Source organism: Anarrhichthys ocellatus, unplaced genomic scaffold (assembly GCF_004355925.1).
Source record: "Anarrhichthys ocellatus isolate YVR2014 unplaced genomic scaffold, GSC_Weel_1.0 scaffold11, whole genome shotgun sequence".
Classification (NCBI taxonomy): Eukaryota; Metazoa; Chordata; class Actinopteri; order Perciformes; family Anarhichadidae; genus Anarrhichthys; species Anarrhichthys ocellatus.
In genome coordinates this window covers 4,983,379-4,999,579 of record NW_022280041.1, presented here as the reverse complement: position 1 = coordinate 4,999,579, position 16,201 = coordinate 4,983,379, and the positions used below count along the sequence as shown (strand labels likewise).

General features: G+C 42.9%; 1 protein-coding gene across 7 annotated transcripts in view; it reads left to right on the top strand.

The window, feature by feature from the left end:
- Window positions 1-14,348, top strand: part of arap2 (ArfGAP with RhoGAP domain, ankyrin repeat and PH domain 2) — a 75,975-nt gene extending 61,627 nt beyond the window's left edge. For 6 of the 7 annotated variants that reach the window (XM_031850613.1, XM_031850612.1, XM_031850611.1 and 3 more), the window contains 8 exons: window positions 2,655-2,757; window positions 3,366-3,564; window positions 8,207-8,270; window positions 8,764-8,927; window positions 9,154-9,366; window positions 9,479-9,584; window positions 10,984-11,131; window positions 12,984-13,895. In XM_031850613.1, the coding sequence (XP_031706473.1) occupies window positions 2,655-2,757; window positions 3,366-3,564; window positions 8,207-8,270; window positions 8,764-8,927; window positions 9,154-9,366; window positions 9,479-9,584; window positions 10,984-11,131; window positions 12,984-13,205 (1,219 nt within the window). In that variant the 3' untranslated portion in view covers window positions 13,206-13,895. Of the gene's footprint in view, window positions 1-2,654; window positions 2,758-3,365; window positions 3,565-8,206; window positions 8,271-8,763; window positions 8,928-9,153; window positions 9,367-9,478; window positions 9,585-10,983; window positions 11,132-12,983 lie in introns of all 7 variants that reach the window. The other variant, XM_031850616.1, reaches the window with a different exon arrangement.
- The last annotated feature ends 1,853 nt before the right edge of the window (window positions 14,349-16,201 follow it).

Sequence of the window (16,201 nt, the reverse complement as noted above, 5' to 3'; positions counted from 1 at the left end):
TGTGTGTGTGTGTGTCTGTGTGTGTGTGTGTGTGTGTGTGCTTCAGTTCCCCTGCGAGGAGCCTGATAATGGCTTATGATTGAAGCGTAAGCCAGGTCCTTAATGACAGCAGCAGATGTTATGAAGAGGAAACAATGCTTTTATTTGTGCGTTTTTATTTATACAGCCATTAGAAACACAGCTGCCCAGCTACAACGATGACCTTTCCAATCAGCTGGACACATACACACAGTCATGACAGGTTACGATGATGCCATGTTGTGTGCACAGACGCTACAAAGCAACGGTGACACGGTGCCGTTTTTTAGCTTTCGCGCATATGTCCACAGCTACAGGTCAAGGCTATTATTCCTCCCTCGCTAACACTCGTAATGGCTGTGCGTTTCACTAGATTAAACTCTGCCGCTCTCTCCCCTCTCCCTTTGGCAACTTCCAGCGTTCCCAGCATGCCCGAGCGGGGACGCCTCACCTCTTGACTGTCTGCCGCTTATGAATATTAACGTATGCAGATGACACACTCCCACCAGCAGCCTATCGCCGCGCTACAGGAAGCCGTAAGTGTCGCTTCCATTAAGCCACAGCGTTCGGGGTAATTGCACCGTGGCAGAGGACACCGTAAATTACGGCTCCGGCCCCCCCCCCCTCCCCCGACACATGCGTCTGCTGAAGTTGTATGAATATTACAAACCCACTTCTGAGGAATTAATGCAAAGGGAGTATGTTCGCTGGTGATAAGTTGAGGTTTTCCGCTCTGTTTCTACAAGAATATTTGTAAGTTAATTCTGACCTTCAAATTCAAATGGATATGTTGGAAGCAAACTTTTCTTTTTCTATTTCGTCTGTTTGGCTTCTTTGTTGCACCGTTTCACTCTTTTCTCACTGTCTTCTTTTCTCGCACACTAACACAAAAAATATAGCCGACTTTTTAAAAGGCTGTTAGAAGGGCTTAGGTGCTAACTTTGTCAGCGAGATGGGATAGATATATGAGGGCTGGGGAATTAAGAGTTCTCTCAGAGCACAGGAAAGCCTTCAGGTGGAAATAAAATGCTCCAGAAATACGTACACATACATCCCTGCTTGTTTAAACCACCGGTGAATCTTGTGCAGCAGATTCCTCCACAAGGGAAAGTACATGTACGCTCTGTCAAACTCAACCCAAGAAGGTACTTTTTCCGATAGCACACGATCTTACCGACCTTAATTTGTCTTTGCCAATATCTTTTCAAGGGAGGTTGTATTTCGGATACAAGATCAATACTGCTCTTATCTATTATGATTGAACTGAAAGTCTGACTACAAGTGGAATTAATATTAAATAAGGCCTATATTCACGCCTAAAGACTTTGCCTTTTAGTTCATAAACTAAGTAGAGTAGGAAACCAGGTGTGCTTTCTCATGACGGAGCATGTGAGTACAAATGGACCCGACATTTTTTTACTTTTTTTTTTATCACAAATACACCTGAAATATGTCGGCACGATTCAATATCACCGCAGTAGGTAAGACTCATGTAAATACAAATTTGACAGTAACCAGGTTATGGTAGTGCACGTTTCCTGTGTACAGTTGGATAAACTAAACAAGGAAAGAGGAAATAAAAAGGAAAACACACGTGCGGTACAAGAATGCGTCCTGTGTGAGGATAGTATGTTGTCTTGTGTCGCTCAGTTTGGTCATGCATGTTATTGTTTCAACATCTCTCTCTCTTTGTTTCTAGCTCGTTCTCCCCCCTCTCCCCGCCCACTCCCTCCCTCTGGGACACTCATAATGCAGCGTTCATCTCTCATCCCTCCGTCTTCTCCTCCCGTCTTTCCGATACCATTTGCCCAGCACGCCAGCGTTACCCCCCCACTGCCAGCCAGTCCTTCCCTCTCTCTCTCTCCCTCTGGGACTTCCTCTAACAAGCGCCTGCACACCTGCCGGCGAAGACGTGGGAGGGGGGGGGGGAGGGAGGGTCACCTGAGGGCACACAAACACCCGTGTCTCGCTTGCTCCCCTGACACATGTAAGAAAGGGAGAGAATCGGCGCTGCCGTGACAAGCCACCTTAAACGCTCACCGCTATCGCATTCAGAGCCTCCCTCGCTGTAGCGTACCAAACGGAAACGAGGCCGCCGCTTGGCAACGTGTTGAAACCATTAAGATAGTGATACTCTGACCTCTCTACCCTCACACAGAGAGAGAGAGAGAGAGAGAGAGAGAGAGAGAGAGGTGGTGGTGGTGAAGGCAGAGACAACAGGAGGACCAACAAAGATTAATAGCTGCCTTTTTGCTTCCGACGGCAATGGTTTTGCATGTGTGTGTGTGTGTGTGGATGAATGAGTGTGGCAGTGCATTCATGCTCCTTTTTTATTTTAGAATGATTGCATAGTTAGTGTGTATGTAACCTTCATCACTGACTGGCTGACACACATTGTACGAAAACACATTCATGACAGATTCAAGGCAAAATGAGAACATCCAAAATGCAATTCATAATAACATGCTCGCAGCACTGTATGTCAATAAGAAAAAGGGAATATCGCTTCACATGAATTCACATAAATTAAAAGACTTGTATGTGCTAATGTTGACATATTTGGGTGCTTGTTTCCTGCGTTTATGAGGACAAGTTCCACTCCAGATATCTAATAGTGAGCTGCGTGTCTCTGGCAGGGCCGTGTTCACCGTCGAACTGTACCTGCAATCGGAGCGAGTCCTGATTGTCGGGGCTGAAACACAGGAAACGCAGCATGACTGGATCCAGGCGCTAACAAAGGTGACACCCTTTGCATGCAACACACACACACAGGGACACAAACACACTGATTTCCATTTCCTCCTTTTTAAGTTTGTTTTTCACTTACAGTTACGAGGAAGAAGCTGTGTGTATGTGGCGCAGAAGTACAGCACATCCATACTTTTCTTTCCTTCACTCTTGCTACTTTGCAACACATTGTCCTCAGTGATCCCCGTGCTGCCTGAGCTTCTTTCAGTAAGACAAGAGGTCTGACTATCTCCCCCCCACACACATGCTGCCAAGATCTTGCAATAATACCCTTCATAAATATGTCCTCTATTCCCTTTTTTTGATCTCTTTAATCCCAGGCAACCGAGTCATAGATAGTGGGAGGTATAGCCGCGTTAGTCCATATGTCTCTCCATCTGCACCATAGGCCTTCCACACCTCCGTGTTTCAGTTTGAATCACGCAACGATGGCCAGACGGAGTCGAGCAGGAGAAAGGGAAAGGTTTATCCTTACAGAAAGAAGGCTGCACCTGTTCTGTTTTTGTGTCTGCAGTTTGTTTTGAGGTTAACGCTCCACAGTTTCACGCTTTTAAAAAGTGAAGCTTCCTTAATTCTCAAGCCTGGTATCTCTTTCGCAGTGCTTCGTCCCGGCTAAAGTCGAGGGACTGCTGCAGAGAGACGTCGAGCTGATTGGCAGACTGCACTACAAAGAAGGCCATGACCTGTACCACTGGAGGGTGGGCTGGTTCGTGCTGGAATGCTCTGCCCTGCACTTCAGCTCAGGGGAAGAGGAGGGAGAGGAGGAAGTCCTCCAACTCAAACAGCTACATGAGCTCAGTAAGCATTATTATTTGTCTAGTTCTCGCTGTGTTTTGCAGTCCTTCTTTAACCAGCGAATGTGTGAAAACAGTTAAGTTACCTTCTTTGTAATAGTGGCGAGTGTGACACAGCTTCTTCCATTCTGATCTCTCTCCTAGTCTCTAACACTTAAACAGACTAGTCTTGCTGGGAACATTTCTCCAAGATACAATTATTCTAAGGATAATATGGTCCTCATCCTTGAAGTGAAACATGAATCCCACCTTTGTGTAACTTGTCCAAGTACAACCCTTCAGGATCATTCAGGGTGGCGGCAGCAACACACGTTACACGAGCCATCAGAAACACGCGTAGTTAAGAGCTAACTAACTAACATGTTGTGTAAAGGATGGTCAGTGGAGGGAAGCTGCCAGTCACCGGAGAAGTCTCAAAAGTTCTCATATAGACTTTGGCAGATTGATCGATGGCAGCCAGTGTGATGTGCGACCGGAAGGTGGGGGAGAATCGACGGATCTCTTTAATCCATTTAAAGCTCGACGTGGATCAAATCGCGGCAAAGTGCCGCCCCATCTTCCCACCTTGGGCGGGATAAAGAACTGCAGCAGTGCTCATTTTTAGTCCCGGCTCTCTCAAACCATATTTGTCACAGCCGAGGAGCTGCTGGCGCCAGAGGGGGACTATGTTTTGTCGGGTGGGGGTGGGGGGGTGGTAGGGTCTGGAGCATTGAAAGGATCCCTTTAGGAATCACAGTCTGTGACATGGGATTAACTGTTATTTTCTCTGCAGTGACACCACCACATGAAAGGTGCTCCTGTGAAGCAGTGAGGCATTTAATAAAAAAAAAACATTTTTTCAATTAAAATCACTACATGTCTCCTGCATGCAGCTCTTCAGACTGCTATAGGAGTATTTGCAAGTGTGATGCAGCCTGTTATTTTGACTTCAGGCTGGCAGAGTTACGATCATTCTCTGAATCTCTCTTCTCAAAACGCACTAAAGGGCTTTCATACCGGAGGAAAGTAAGCGCTCTAATCTTTTGCCTTTCATTCATTTTATCCTTAATTGCCTCGTCTGTAATTTATTCTCTGTTTGTCTCCCGATGACTAGGAACAGTTTTTACTGTCTTTAGCGTGTTGTTCCAATTATTTCATTGGTCTTCATCAACTGTTAAGAAGCACTTTGTAACTTTGTGTTTCAAACGTAAAAATATAATGAACAAATTCACAAGTAAATGAACAAATTCACAAGTAAATAAACAAAGAAACTAGAAAGAATCCTTTCCCCCAAAGAACACGAGTGCGCTCGCTCTCTGAGGGGGCTCAGCTGTGTACTTGCGAGACGATGGATCTTTCTTTGTGATGACCCATGTCAAGATGTCTGCTGCACAAGTAACTAGAACCAAAGTCAAACCAAGTGGAGGAAATGACATATACAGTTGGATAATCATTAATCTGTCACGGTGCACAAATTGGCTTTCTCACCCAGGACCTTCTGAAGTGAACGGTTTTCAAGATAAGACCGTTAACTTTGAGCTCATTCGGTGCAATTTTCTCAGTGGATTTATCTTAAGGCGTTGGCTAAATAGAGAGGAAAAAAACACACAGTTAATTCAACGCTCTCCTCAATCATCTAGAAATTAAGATAGGCATCAGCACAAGACTGCAGTCCAGCATATTTAGTAGCCAGATGTCAGTGTGTCCCCACTGAAGTTCATTTTAGGGTATAATTTGATTTTTTTTTAAAGATAATAAAGATTTAAAGCAATCACAGCTAACATGGTCAGCACCGTTAGTGATGATTCATGTCCATTTGGAAGATAACTTGAATCTGAGTAATAATTTAGTAATTGCTAATAGCCAGATTGTGATCAGACCAATATTTCTCTACTTATTGTTGATTACACACACGAACAATAACCTGCATGAGTAGCACCGGTTACATAGACATTACCCTGTTGAGATGGTTTTGAATTGTTCACATGAATTGATAGATTGCAGCTCTAGTAGAAGTGAACATAACATAGTTGTTTACAAGAAAATTCAACAGGACACTTTGAAGTGTTTCTATAAAATGCTCCGACTACTTAAATATATGTAATATTCAGTATATAGGTTATGCTGTTTATAGGAATTTGCATAAAGCAACCGGCCAATATTCTCTTTTTATTGATGTGTCGGTATCAACATATGTTTAAAATACCTCAGACATATTTTGGACATTTACTAGCATTTCTTACAAAGTCACTGACAAAGTTAGACCAATTTTTCTTTGTCATGATTCTGTAAATTGAAAGGGATCCTTTTCAGAAATATTTGTTTTGGTTTCCATTTATGTAAAGAAAAAAAACAAAACTTCAAAATTCCATCACTGGTCGAGCTTTGCTATCACGGCGAAAAATCAGTGGATCAACTGCTTCCCGTCCGAGAACATGGCCCGTTCTGTCCCAGGACTCGACGAGGCTTATTATATTATGAGGTTATCATATAATACCTGGCAAAATAAACAACATAATACTGGAAATGTGCACCAGCCCTCTAAATCACCATGATTTTGTTAGAGGGGGAAAAAAAACCCAGCATGGGAATCTCTTACGGGACGCCAAGTACAAATTACGAAGAGAACAAGGCTGCAGACTTAGTTCCTTATCACACGAACATATTCGGTAATAAAAAAATCCCACTGAGCTGTAAGATGGATAAAAGAGGACTGCTGTGTTTTGTTCACAAAGCGGTGACAAGTGTTTTTGCATTTACCTGATAACACTGTTAATAAGCCTCTCTTAAGTCAACACAAACCTGTGAAGTTCTCTGGCTTTCTTCTCTCGTTGTTTGGATCAGAATGAAATACTGTGCCCTTGAAAATCTGCCAAAGAAAACAAAAAGCAAATTATTTGTTGAGGGAGACTTTGGGGATTAATTGCTTTTGCTGTTTCACTCAACATGCAACGGACTTTTTAGCCAAAACAACACCGTTACATGTCATATTTTTTTTGCCGATCCTCTTTTATTCAATTAAATCGTTGCCTGTCGGTGCTGATAATTGATCCGTGTGTTTACGAAGCAGTTCGGTGGAGAACATTGAAACTAGTTGTAGATGAGATGTGATGAAAATATTCATTTATGATGTACAGTACAAAGAAAATATTGTTCATAGGAAGGCTATTTTTTTTCTTCAAGTAATTCAAATTTGAGTTTGGTAAATGTGGAGGTCAACCTCGGATAAAGGGTTGTAAGGTTTACTAGATTCAAGCGACTGTAGGATGAAAAGAATATAACATTTGAACAGGATTTGGTTCTTACTGAGAGCTGGATGAGAAGGTCGAGACCACTCTCATGTCTGTACGGTAAGTGTGAAGATAAAGCCAGCAGCCCGGTACTTCAGCTTAAATCACAACGTGTCATTTGTACACTTTGTGGAAACGGGTAAACAGCTAGCTTGGTTTGTCCACAGGTAAAACAAAGCAGCTCTAGAGCTAGTTAATTAACACGTTATATCCTCTTTCTGTAAAAACACGTTCTGTTTTCTACTAACTAGTTGTTGGCGGTAGCTTCATATTTCCCTAAGAGTTTGAAAGTCTTCTCTTCTTGGTAAGAAAGAGAATAAACGTATTTTCTAAAAAACTCTTCCTGTAAATCTTCAATAAATAACCCTCTGAGAAGAGCCAGAGACGTTTGTGGGCACCGTGACGTCATCTTGCAATATCATGCAATTACTTCTGGTTCGGGTAGCTAGTTAGCGAGCTGGGTAGAGTCCAGATTGTTCTCTTTTTGTTTTGTTTGTTTCTTTGATATGTGTCCATTATTTGAGCACAACCAGTGGGAACTTCAGTAAGATGAAAGTGCCAGATGTTGTTGTCTGGAGATTTGTGACTCAACTGCGGAGCCTCATATCTTTGTTTTGTTACGCTTTTCTGTTGTGTGTGTGTGTGTGTGTGTGTGTGTGTGATTGTTGCCATGATCCAAGCAGCTGCTTGAACCCACAGAAGAGATTACGGCGGAGCTTTGGAGTCCCTCTGCTCGGTTTTTCCTGTATCCTTGCACTGTTTTAAAAAGAGTGATTGTACCGATGAAGAATGGCAGCAACTCCCTCTTTCTTTTGTTCTCTTTCCCTTTTGGTGTGTTAAATACTTTCCCTTCAGTCCAATCTCATTTGGTTGCATTTCCGCCAACTTCACATGAAGCTTGATGACCATCGACACTTTGCATTTATGCCCCACTTCCCTTCTCTTGTTGAAACACCCTTTTAGTGAGTCTGCGACACACAAAAACCAGACCCGTGTTTCCCATTACAACAAGGAAATGCTGTTAAGTCCAATCGGATGCATTTGCCCCTCCACCGCTGTGCTGCTCCTTCCTCTTTTTCTTCCCACTATACGTCTGCACATTTGAAAAGACTAGTCGGGTATGTCTGAACATATTGTGCCGGTTATTATTTGCAAGGATTGACTTAAAGAGTAAATGAATACTGAGACCTTTTCAGTGACAGGAAATTAATGCGTTTTTTCGAGTTTAATGGCGAAAGCATCTAAGCGCTCGTGCTTTAGACGGAGATTACAACAACTGTGAATGTCAGACTTAAACACATTACTTTGCATTAGCGCTTTCCTCTCGTATGTGAATGTGCACCGTTAACTTGTTTCCTCTTCCCCCCCCCCCCACAGCTGTCTCCATGCATACAGAGGGTGAGGACAAGATCCAAGTCCTGCTGATGGTGGAGGGAAGAAGGTATGTCTGTTTGATAATTGGCAAACGCATTTGCGATACAACAACACGATGCATTATGCAACGCTGTAAATCTTTGATTTCGTCCTTTTGTCTTGTTAGTCCGATTGCACTTTACCTACTGTAACCGTCCGCGGCAATCAAAGTCTCGCTACGCTGCCTGCTTCGGTTCCAGAGACGGTGTGAGATGGCACGTAACACCGGCCAACAGTTCCAGTCTCCCTGTTAGAATAATCCAACTAGACTTTGCACTCCGTTAATTGCTCTTCGTTTTGTGTGCTTTTGATGAAACCTCACGGGAAGCGGTTGTTGTTTCTAATGTGTGTTCTTCAGAAGCACTGTGGGATTCCTTTTTTTGGTTGTGTATTTATTAATGACTGAGCAAAGCTCTTTCAAATGAACGAGCAACTTTTAAATATGAAATGCTATATTGTCACTGGAAATTCCATCATGACGCCCTACCTCATTAATAATAACAAATTTTCTGTGTTGATAGAACCGTTTACATCCACGGCTTCACCAAGATGGACTTTGCGCTGTGGCTCTCTGCCATCACGCTGGCTGCTGGCACAGATGGAAAGGCGCTCAGCGACCAACAGCTGACTAAAAACGGCATCCCTATTATAGTCGACAGTTGCATTGCTTTTGTCACCCAATACGGTGAGTGACCTCATACCTACGGGGCGAGAGAAGCTTAAAAGAATTCCTGCAGTAGCTGATTTAGTTTGACAATTTCATGCTTTGTAATGTTGACTTGCACAGTGTTGTGACATTATTCCATCTCTCCTTTCACCGTATTCTTTTTGAAATGTAGTACATGTAGGCCATCGCTTCCATGAGCGGAACACTTTCTAGAAGAAGTCAATATATGTATTTTTTTGAGCAGGTTTGTGCCAGGAGGGCCTCTACCAAAGGCCAGGGGACCCTGGTCGGGTGGCCCTGCTCCTGGAGGAGTTCACGCGGGACGCCCGTAATGTAAAGCTGAGGAAGAAGGAGCAGCAGCTGGAGGATGTGACCGACATCCTCAAGAGCTTCCTGTCCCAAGCAGAGGACGCACTGCTGACCAAGGAGCTCTATCCTTACTGGGTGTCAGCTCTGGGTATGTGTTCCGAATGACCGTGATGTCCTTTGTGTGTTGATGCTCATGTTTTAGTTTATGGTTTGTTATTTTGGGCCTTTTTAAAGTAGTTCTCATCCGTGTGGTTTTGCAGACGAGGAGGACGAGAGGCAGAGAGTAAAGAAGTACTCCACTTTCATCGAGAGTTTGCCAAAGATAAACAGGTCAACCCTTGATGCTGTGCTCCAACATCTGTACAGGTACACACTTCAAACTGCAGATGCATTTAAAGCTTTCTACTAGTGAGGCTACTTCATAAAGTGTATTCTCCTAAAGGAGAAGTCCATGTGGTCAACTTCAAAAACAGGACACGAGGAGCCAAAACCACATTCAACAATGTAGTTCAGAGTTAAATATTGTAGTTTTGCTTAAGTAAAGGATCTGAGTACTTCACCGCTGATACATCCACTGTGTGACGTGAATACGGTCCCGTGACTAATATTATCTTTAATGTGATACGGTAGCCAGCCTGAGACACGGCTGTGGAAAGAAACTTGTCTAATTGGACGTGGAGACGAAGCATAACTACTTTTGCCAAATTGCGCATTATGACTCATTAGACTAGTACCAAACTGTTAAAGTGCTCTTGGCTCGATCATGTTTTTAACTGTGGTCGTGGCTGATAGAACAGGCGTAGCATCTACAGATGCTAACCTGCGTCACAGATGTTACAAGTGCGGAGGCTCAAAGGTCTCTGCACTCTGAGGAGCCCGAGGGTTGCTACTTAGCACCCGCTGATTAGCCTGTTGTCCCTTCTGCTCTGTTAATGACCCACTCTACCCTCTGTTGCGTGTTTCTCTTCTGACCAATCAAGTGGGATACGTTCAGAGTTAGTCTGATTCTGTATGTGTATGTGGAGTGAATACGCTGGCATGCCCTTCAAATTACAAGCTGAAAACTAAAGCGATGGCCTCCTTTTAAGGTTAAGGCTCATGAATCAATCTAATAGCGTTTGTCCCATTTGTTTATAGTATTTGGCATATGACAGATTGAGTTGCTCATTATTAAAAACTCAAGCTAACACACAGTAGAGAGGCAGAAGTAGTGCTGTTTTTTGCAAAAGTGGGCTTTTTTTGTGAGGAAAATCATATATTTCAAGTTTATGTTAATTTACTTACAATTTTGATGAATTATCAATCTTTTCACTCTTGGATATTGTGAACAGTCGGCTTTCCAGGTATGTGTAGAACCTTCTAGTAATACATTTCATAATGCAATTGTGTACAACCCAGCGTCAGCATTAAACTCCAGGTGCAGAACCGAACAGGTAAAAAGCCAGCATTACGACCCGGCTCCTGTCCTGCAGCTTCCGCAGACCTCGGACCTGTTTTCCACACAAACCCCCTCTGCTGCCTCGATGTCTCATTCACTAATGCTCACATTACACATCGCTCCCTCAGAAACCTCTAGTGGATAATCGTGATTTAGCTGCATTATGTTAATGAGCTGGATTGTTTGGAGAAGACTTAATTGGCCTTTTGCTGAATTTGGACTGAGGCCCAACATTTCACTAAACTCTCTCTCTCTCTGTGTGTGTTTGTGTGTGTGTGTGTGTGTGTGTGTGTGTTCTTCTAACCCCCGTTTCTTTCTGTGATTCAGGATTCAGCAGTGTTCCAACCTCAATCACATGCCCAGCGTAAAACTGGCCTCCGTCTTCTCCTCCTGCTTGTTCCAGACTCGGGGACAAACCCCGCAGGAAATTAGAGTCGTCCACGACCTCATCAGCAACTACATCACACTCTTCAGTGTGAGTGAGAAACGTTCCATTTATTCATGTGTTGCCGTTTTGAAAGTGTTGATGCTGGTGAGGAACTGCTCGGGAGACGGTGAGCAGGGGGGACAGAGGGCTGAGCTGAGCATGGTCGCATGATACGAGTCTTCCACCTCTAAGTCAGATCACACCTGATTTGTATTACATTAACACTCGTAACATAATCAGTAAATATATTATCATAGATTTAAAAAATGAGAGGTGAAATGAGACCAGGCGTGTGTCTTGGTGATTGATTTATGCAAGGAGTTTTTAATTGCAGTGAAATATATAATATGAGAGAGAGAAACATCAGATATTCACCCTTTGACTGAGCAGTCTGACTGTTTTTGGTTTGAATTTTTGCTGTAATATTAAAATAATTTTGTGTAAATTATTTTTATTGATAATGCCATCCTTAAAACGGATGTAAACAAACTGGGACATGAGATTTTAAAATGTTCAACTAAATTGGAAAAATGTGTCCCCATATATAATAATTTTTAAATAAGAAAGTATTCATATTAACTCAAAGTAAGTCATATTTCAGCAAAGTGTTATTGTCATGTGTGTAAGACCAAAAGCTCTATTAAAGGTGCACTGACGCTAAGATTCGACAGAATGGGTTAATTCCCAGAATGCAACTCGATAGTTTCTAACGTCAGACCCACGAAAACATCATCGCTGGATAAAGTTCTTTATTTGTGGTTCTTTCGATATAATGTGTATTGAAATTATGAAAAAAAAAAAAAAAAACCTGTATACATGATATGCACTGAACCATCCAAAATGAAAACTACATCGTTTAATTCTATAAACTAGAAGATAAACTTCTGTAAGAAAGGTGCAGTAAATGCAGTCGAATGTGGTCGAGCTGCTAGATTTATTAGGACTCTCCCATCAGTTCTTTCGAAGGCATTCATACATAATCGTATTGCATATCTTAACAAAGCTGCACGCATGACTTTTTTTATTTGCACCCTCTTACTTCAACCATCTGGGAGCAGAACTGTTGTTGCCAAAGCTCCACAATTGGCTTGACTTTGCTGACATGTGGATGGGCGGGGGGGTGGTGGTGGTGGGGGGTGGGATCAATTTTACCCTTGGAGAGCTCACCCGGCTTACGGGATACTCGGCACAGAGCGACTGCTAATTCCCAACAGAACGCCTGGATCCCTCTTGTTCCGACGTTAAAGGAGGAGCATTCACTCCAAATCGGTTCGGGACGCCGTCATTCGCATGACAAATAGCCATTAAGCTCAACCAATCATGCGCCCGAAGGCAGTGAATACACGCGCCGTGACATGAAACGAAGGGGGGGGGGAGACATCTCGCTAATTAAAGCGCCGGTTCTGTGCTGGATGTCGTCGACGGCGCTCATTATCAGGCCTAAACACACACGATGAGTTTGTGAGTTTTAGTTTATTTTTTCACCCGCAATCTCGTCTGCCATTCATAGAACTCCAACAAAGCAAATTGTTCTCTGAAAATGATAATGGTGTTTAAAAAAAAAAAAAAAAAAAAAAAAAAAAGTTGGAATAGAAAATATCATTTCCCACACAGAGCTCTGTGAAAGAAAAGAGTATTCTCTTGGTGCTGAGCTGTGTCAGAAAAAAAAACCTCCCAGCCAACTTCCTTTTTTAAATTAGTTTTAGAAGTGTTTGCTGAACAACCCGCTTCTGCAGTTTGCGTATGATGATGCCTTTTTATTGGTTTAATCTTGGCTTCCATGTGTCGTATTTAAGGGCTCGAAAATGAATGCCGCCTTCAAAAACCGGGAGTCCATCAAGCAAATTTGATGTTTCTCTTTACTGGGTTTGAATTGATGTGTCTGCGTGTGTCCCGACAGGTCAATGAAAGCCGCGTGCAACAGATGGAGAGGGAGAACAGCTTCATCACCCGCTGGAACGAGAAGAAGGACGCCGCAGTAGGTCGAGCCGCGCAACCCAAATGGAAAGCGCCAATGGGTGCTCCGTTTGTTTGTCTGTCTGTGTGTATTGATTTGCCTGCATGCTTCGGGGTCTCTCAAATAAGGGATTCATTTGAACAAGTTTCGTGTTTCTCTCGCTAAGGGAAGGGGGTGAGGGGAGGGCGGAGGAGGCAGGAGCAGGCGGGTGAGGGGAAAAACAGTGCTTTGTTCCTGTTAACCTTTACAGCAGGTACTCTCTGCCTGGATGCCTCAGCCGAGAAAAACATTTGGTTCAGATAACTGGGGGGGAAGAAAAAAAATGAATCACACACCGCTGCCCTTGTTGAAATCTGAAATAAGCTGTTTATGCCTGCCCCCCCCCCCCTTCTCTCCACCTTGTCCGCATGCTTCCGGAACATGCCTGCTGCTGTGGGTCACGAGGGTTACTCAGTGGAAAGCCAGTGCTATTACAAAGCTGTCGGAGGTGAAAATTGGGACATTTTGATTATGGACACGAATTTGAGGACTTTAACCTCAGACTCTACTACGGTAGAAAATATAGTTTTATCATCAGGAACAATCATTTAGTATAATTGCAAGTCAGCATGGAGAAAATGTCTCTGTTGAGATAATGGACAAGCTTATTTTAGGGATGATTTAACATGTTAGCGAAGGGAAACATTGCTGAAAGTCATTAAAATGTTCCATTCATCACCTCCTTTTTACCGAGGACTTATTTGTTTTGTCGTATTTCCATAGTTTATATCCGTTACGATAACCTTTCCCTCACTGGCTTCATGCCGAAAGCCCCCGACTTTGCCACGATGTCTGCAGAGCTGCTGTCTCGTAACTGTAGCTGAAGAAATATAAGTAAGAATCTCATTTCCCACGCACGGATTTTTAAAGGCGGCACTTAAGGTGGTTATGTATGCATGCAGTTTATTTATAGTGGTATGTGGCTCAGGTTTATGTAAGCTATCATGTAAAAAAGAAGAAAAAAAAACAGTACTTCAGCGGGTTTTTATTCAATAGACGTTTGGAGTGTAGCTTTTTAGGCCTGGGTTGTTAGAAATAGAGCAAACACACATTATCTTTTCAACACTCAGCATATTTTTATTAACAGCCAATCAACATTCACCCTGTAGAGTCTCTTGGAGATTATTTACTTGACACAATCAGGAAATCGGAGCCGTTTCCTCTGAAAATGGAGCCACTTTCATCACTCTGCAAAATTAGGCGACCGACGTCTGGTTTTGGAGATTTTAAATCGAGACAATAAATCTGCGGCTGCCGGGGGGGGGGGGGGGGGGGGGGGAGGCTGTACTCAGGACATCGGGACTTTCAGCCAAAATAGGGAAGAAAATACAGTCTGTATGTGGCTGAGCTATGTTGCAGTACTTGCATTCAGCTTGTCTTGGAGTGCAGGGGAAGGCTCTGACCTCGCCCGTTTCCTTTTAAAGGTAGAGAATGACAAGGGTAGCTCGACTGAGGGAGTAAGTAAATCAGTGATATAATGAGGTGCAAGGCGATGTCATGTCTTTTAAGTATGAAGTGGCACTTAAATCAATACTTGCATTTACAGCCAGGGTTAGTGCAGCGATATTATGACTTTGGTAAATATTAGAAATGCTTTTATTTCTAATGGAACATTGCTGTTCTTCTCACTGAGAAATCTCCCCATCAGCTGTAAAACCATTAAACACTTCTTTTTTCCCTTTTGCAGTATTTTTCACTCAACAATCCCTGTTTGTAAAGTGTTCCTGGTCTTCCTCCTAAAGAATGGAAGGAGTAAACGTGTTCTGAGCAAACCCAGCTGGTGCCATATCTGTGCAGGGCATTTTCCCCAATGACAGAATGGGTTTGAATGACTTCCTCCCTCTCGTCATGTGCACGTTCTCAAGCCAGTGATGAACCTCCGTTCACCTGCACATTAAAATGACAACGCAAAAGACACCTTTTGGTGCTCGCGTGGTCGTTAACTAGAGATGGCTTACCGCTCCCCTGAGCCAGAAATCTGCATTTGGGGCCTTAAGTTTGAATCTGTCTCGTATTTTCCAGCTAGATTTTCACTCTCTGTGAACTTCTCTGGTTTTACACCAAAGTAAATCACTTTTTTAATTGGATGCAGAGAGGATTACAGCTCCAACACACAGAGAAAATGTGCCATAATTTGTACTGATGAGAGCAATGTTGCCGGGAATGTGACCTCCTTAATGTCAGGCAGAGAGGCCACGTTCATGTCTTCCATTTAGTTTCACATATAGGTAACATTTAGTTAAAGAAATAAGATATTCCTGTTCATCTTCTGTCTATTGATCTGTGAGGGAAACTCATCACAAGAGGATATGTGCATATGTATGAATACACTGTATATTTTACTGTAATCGAGCTAATTCACTTTTAAAGAACAAGACACACTGTTGATTAGTGAGACGAGGCGCTGGTGAGTGTTTCTTTTAAGCTGACTTTAATATGCGAGCGCCACAAAGGCATAAAAACGTATATAAAACATTTGGTTTCCTATGCATTGATAACCTATGTTACCTTCAGAAAGGACTGTACAACCGGTAGATGACTAAAGTCCTTGAGATTTTACTTACAGAAAAGTAAACATGGTAAAACATTGGATGCACTTTGTACGTATACAAGAGAACAGACTGTTACCGTGAACTCCCTCTTGGCATTTCTGCGGTTGCGTTATGTTTTTCTCTCCACTCACCTTTCTAATCTCTGAACGTTTTTCTAGGTACATCTTCAACACATGTTTTAAACACACAGCATACTTAAAGTTAACACCTGGGGAGAGCATATCGGTTTTCCTAGTGTAGGTGAAACATGCACCCTTACGCTTCCACCTTCACAGGTTTGTCTCGCACATGTTTTCTTCATTTCGCCAGCTTTTGCATTCCATTAAAGCTACAGGGACTTAGTTTGCCTGCAGCGCAGAAAACGACCTTTTGGTTTCCACAAATCCACTCGCCGTTTCTCTCACTTTTCTCCCATTTACATTCATGCCACACTGGAGAGCGAATTTAGAAGAAAAGCCAATTAATCCTGCTGCATTGTTTTTTTCTGTAATTCAGCTGATCTCTCTGTCTCACTCTATTCTCTTTCTCTCTCTCTCTCTCTCTCTCTCTCTCTCTCTCTCTCTCTCTCTC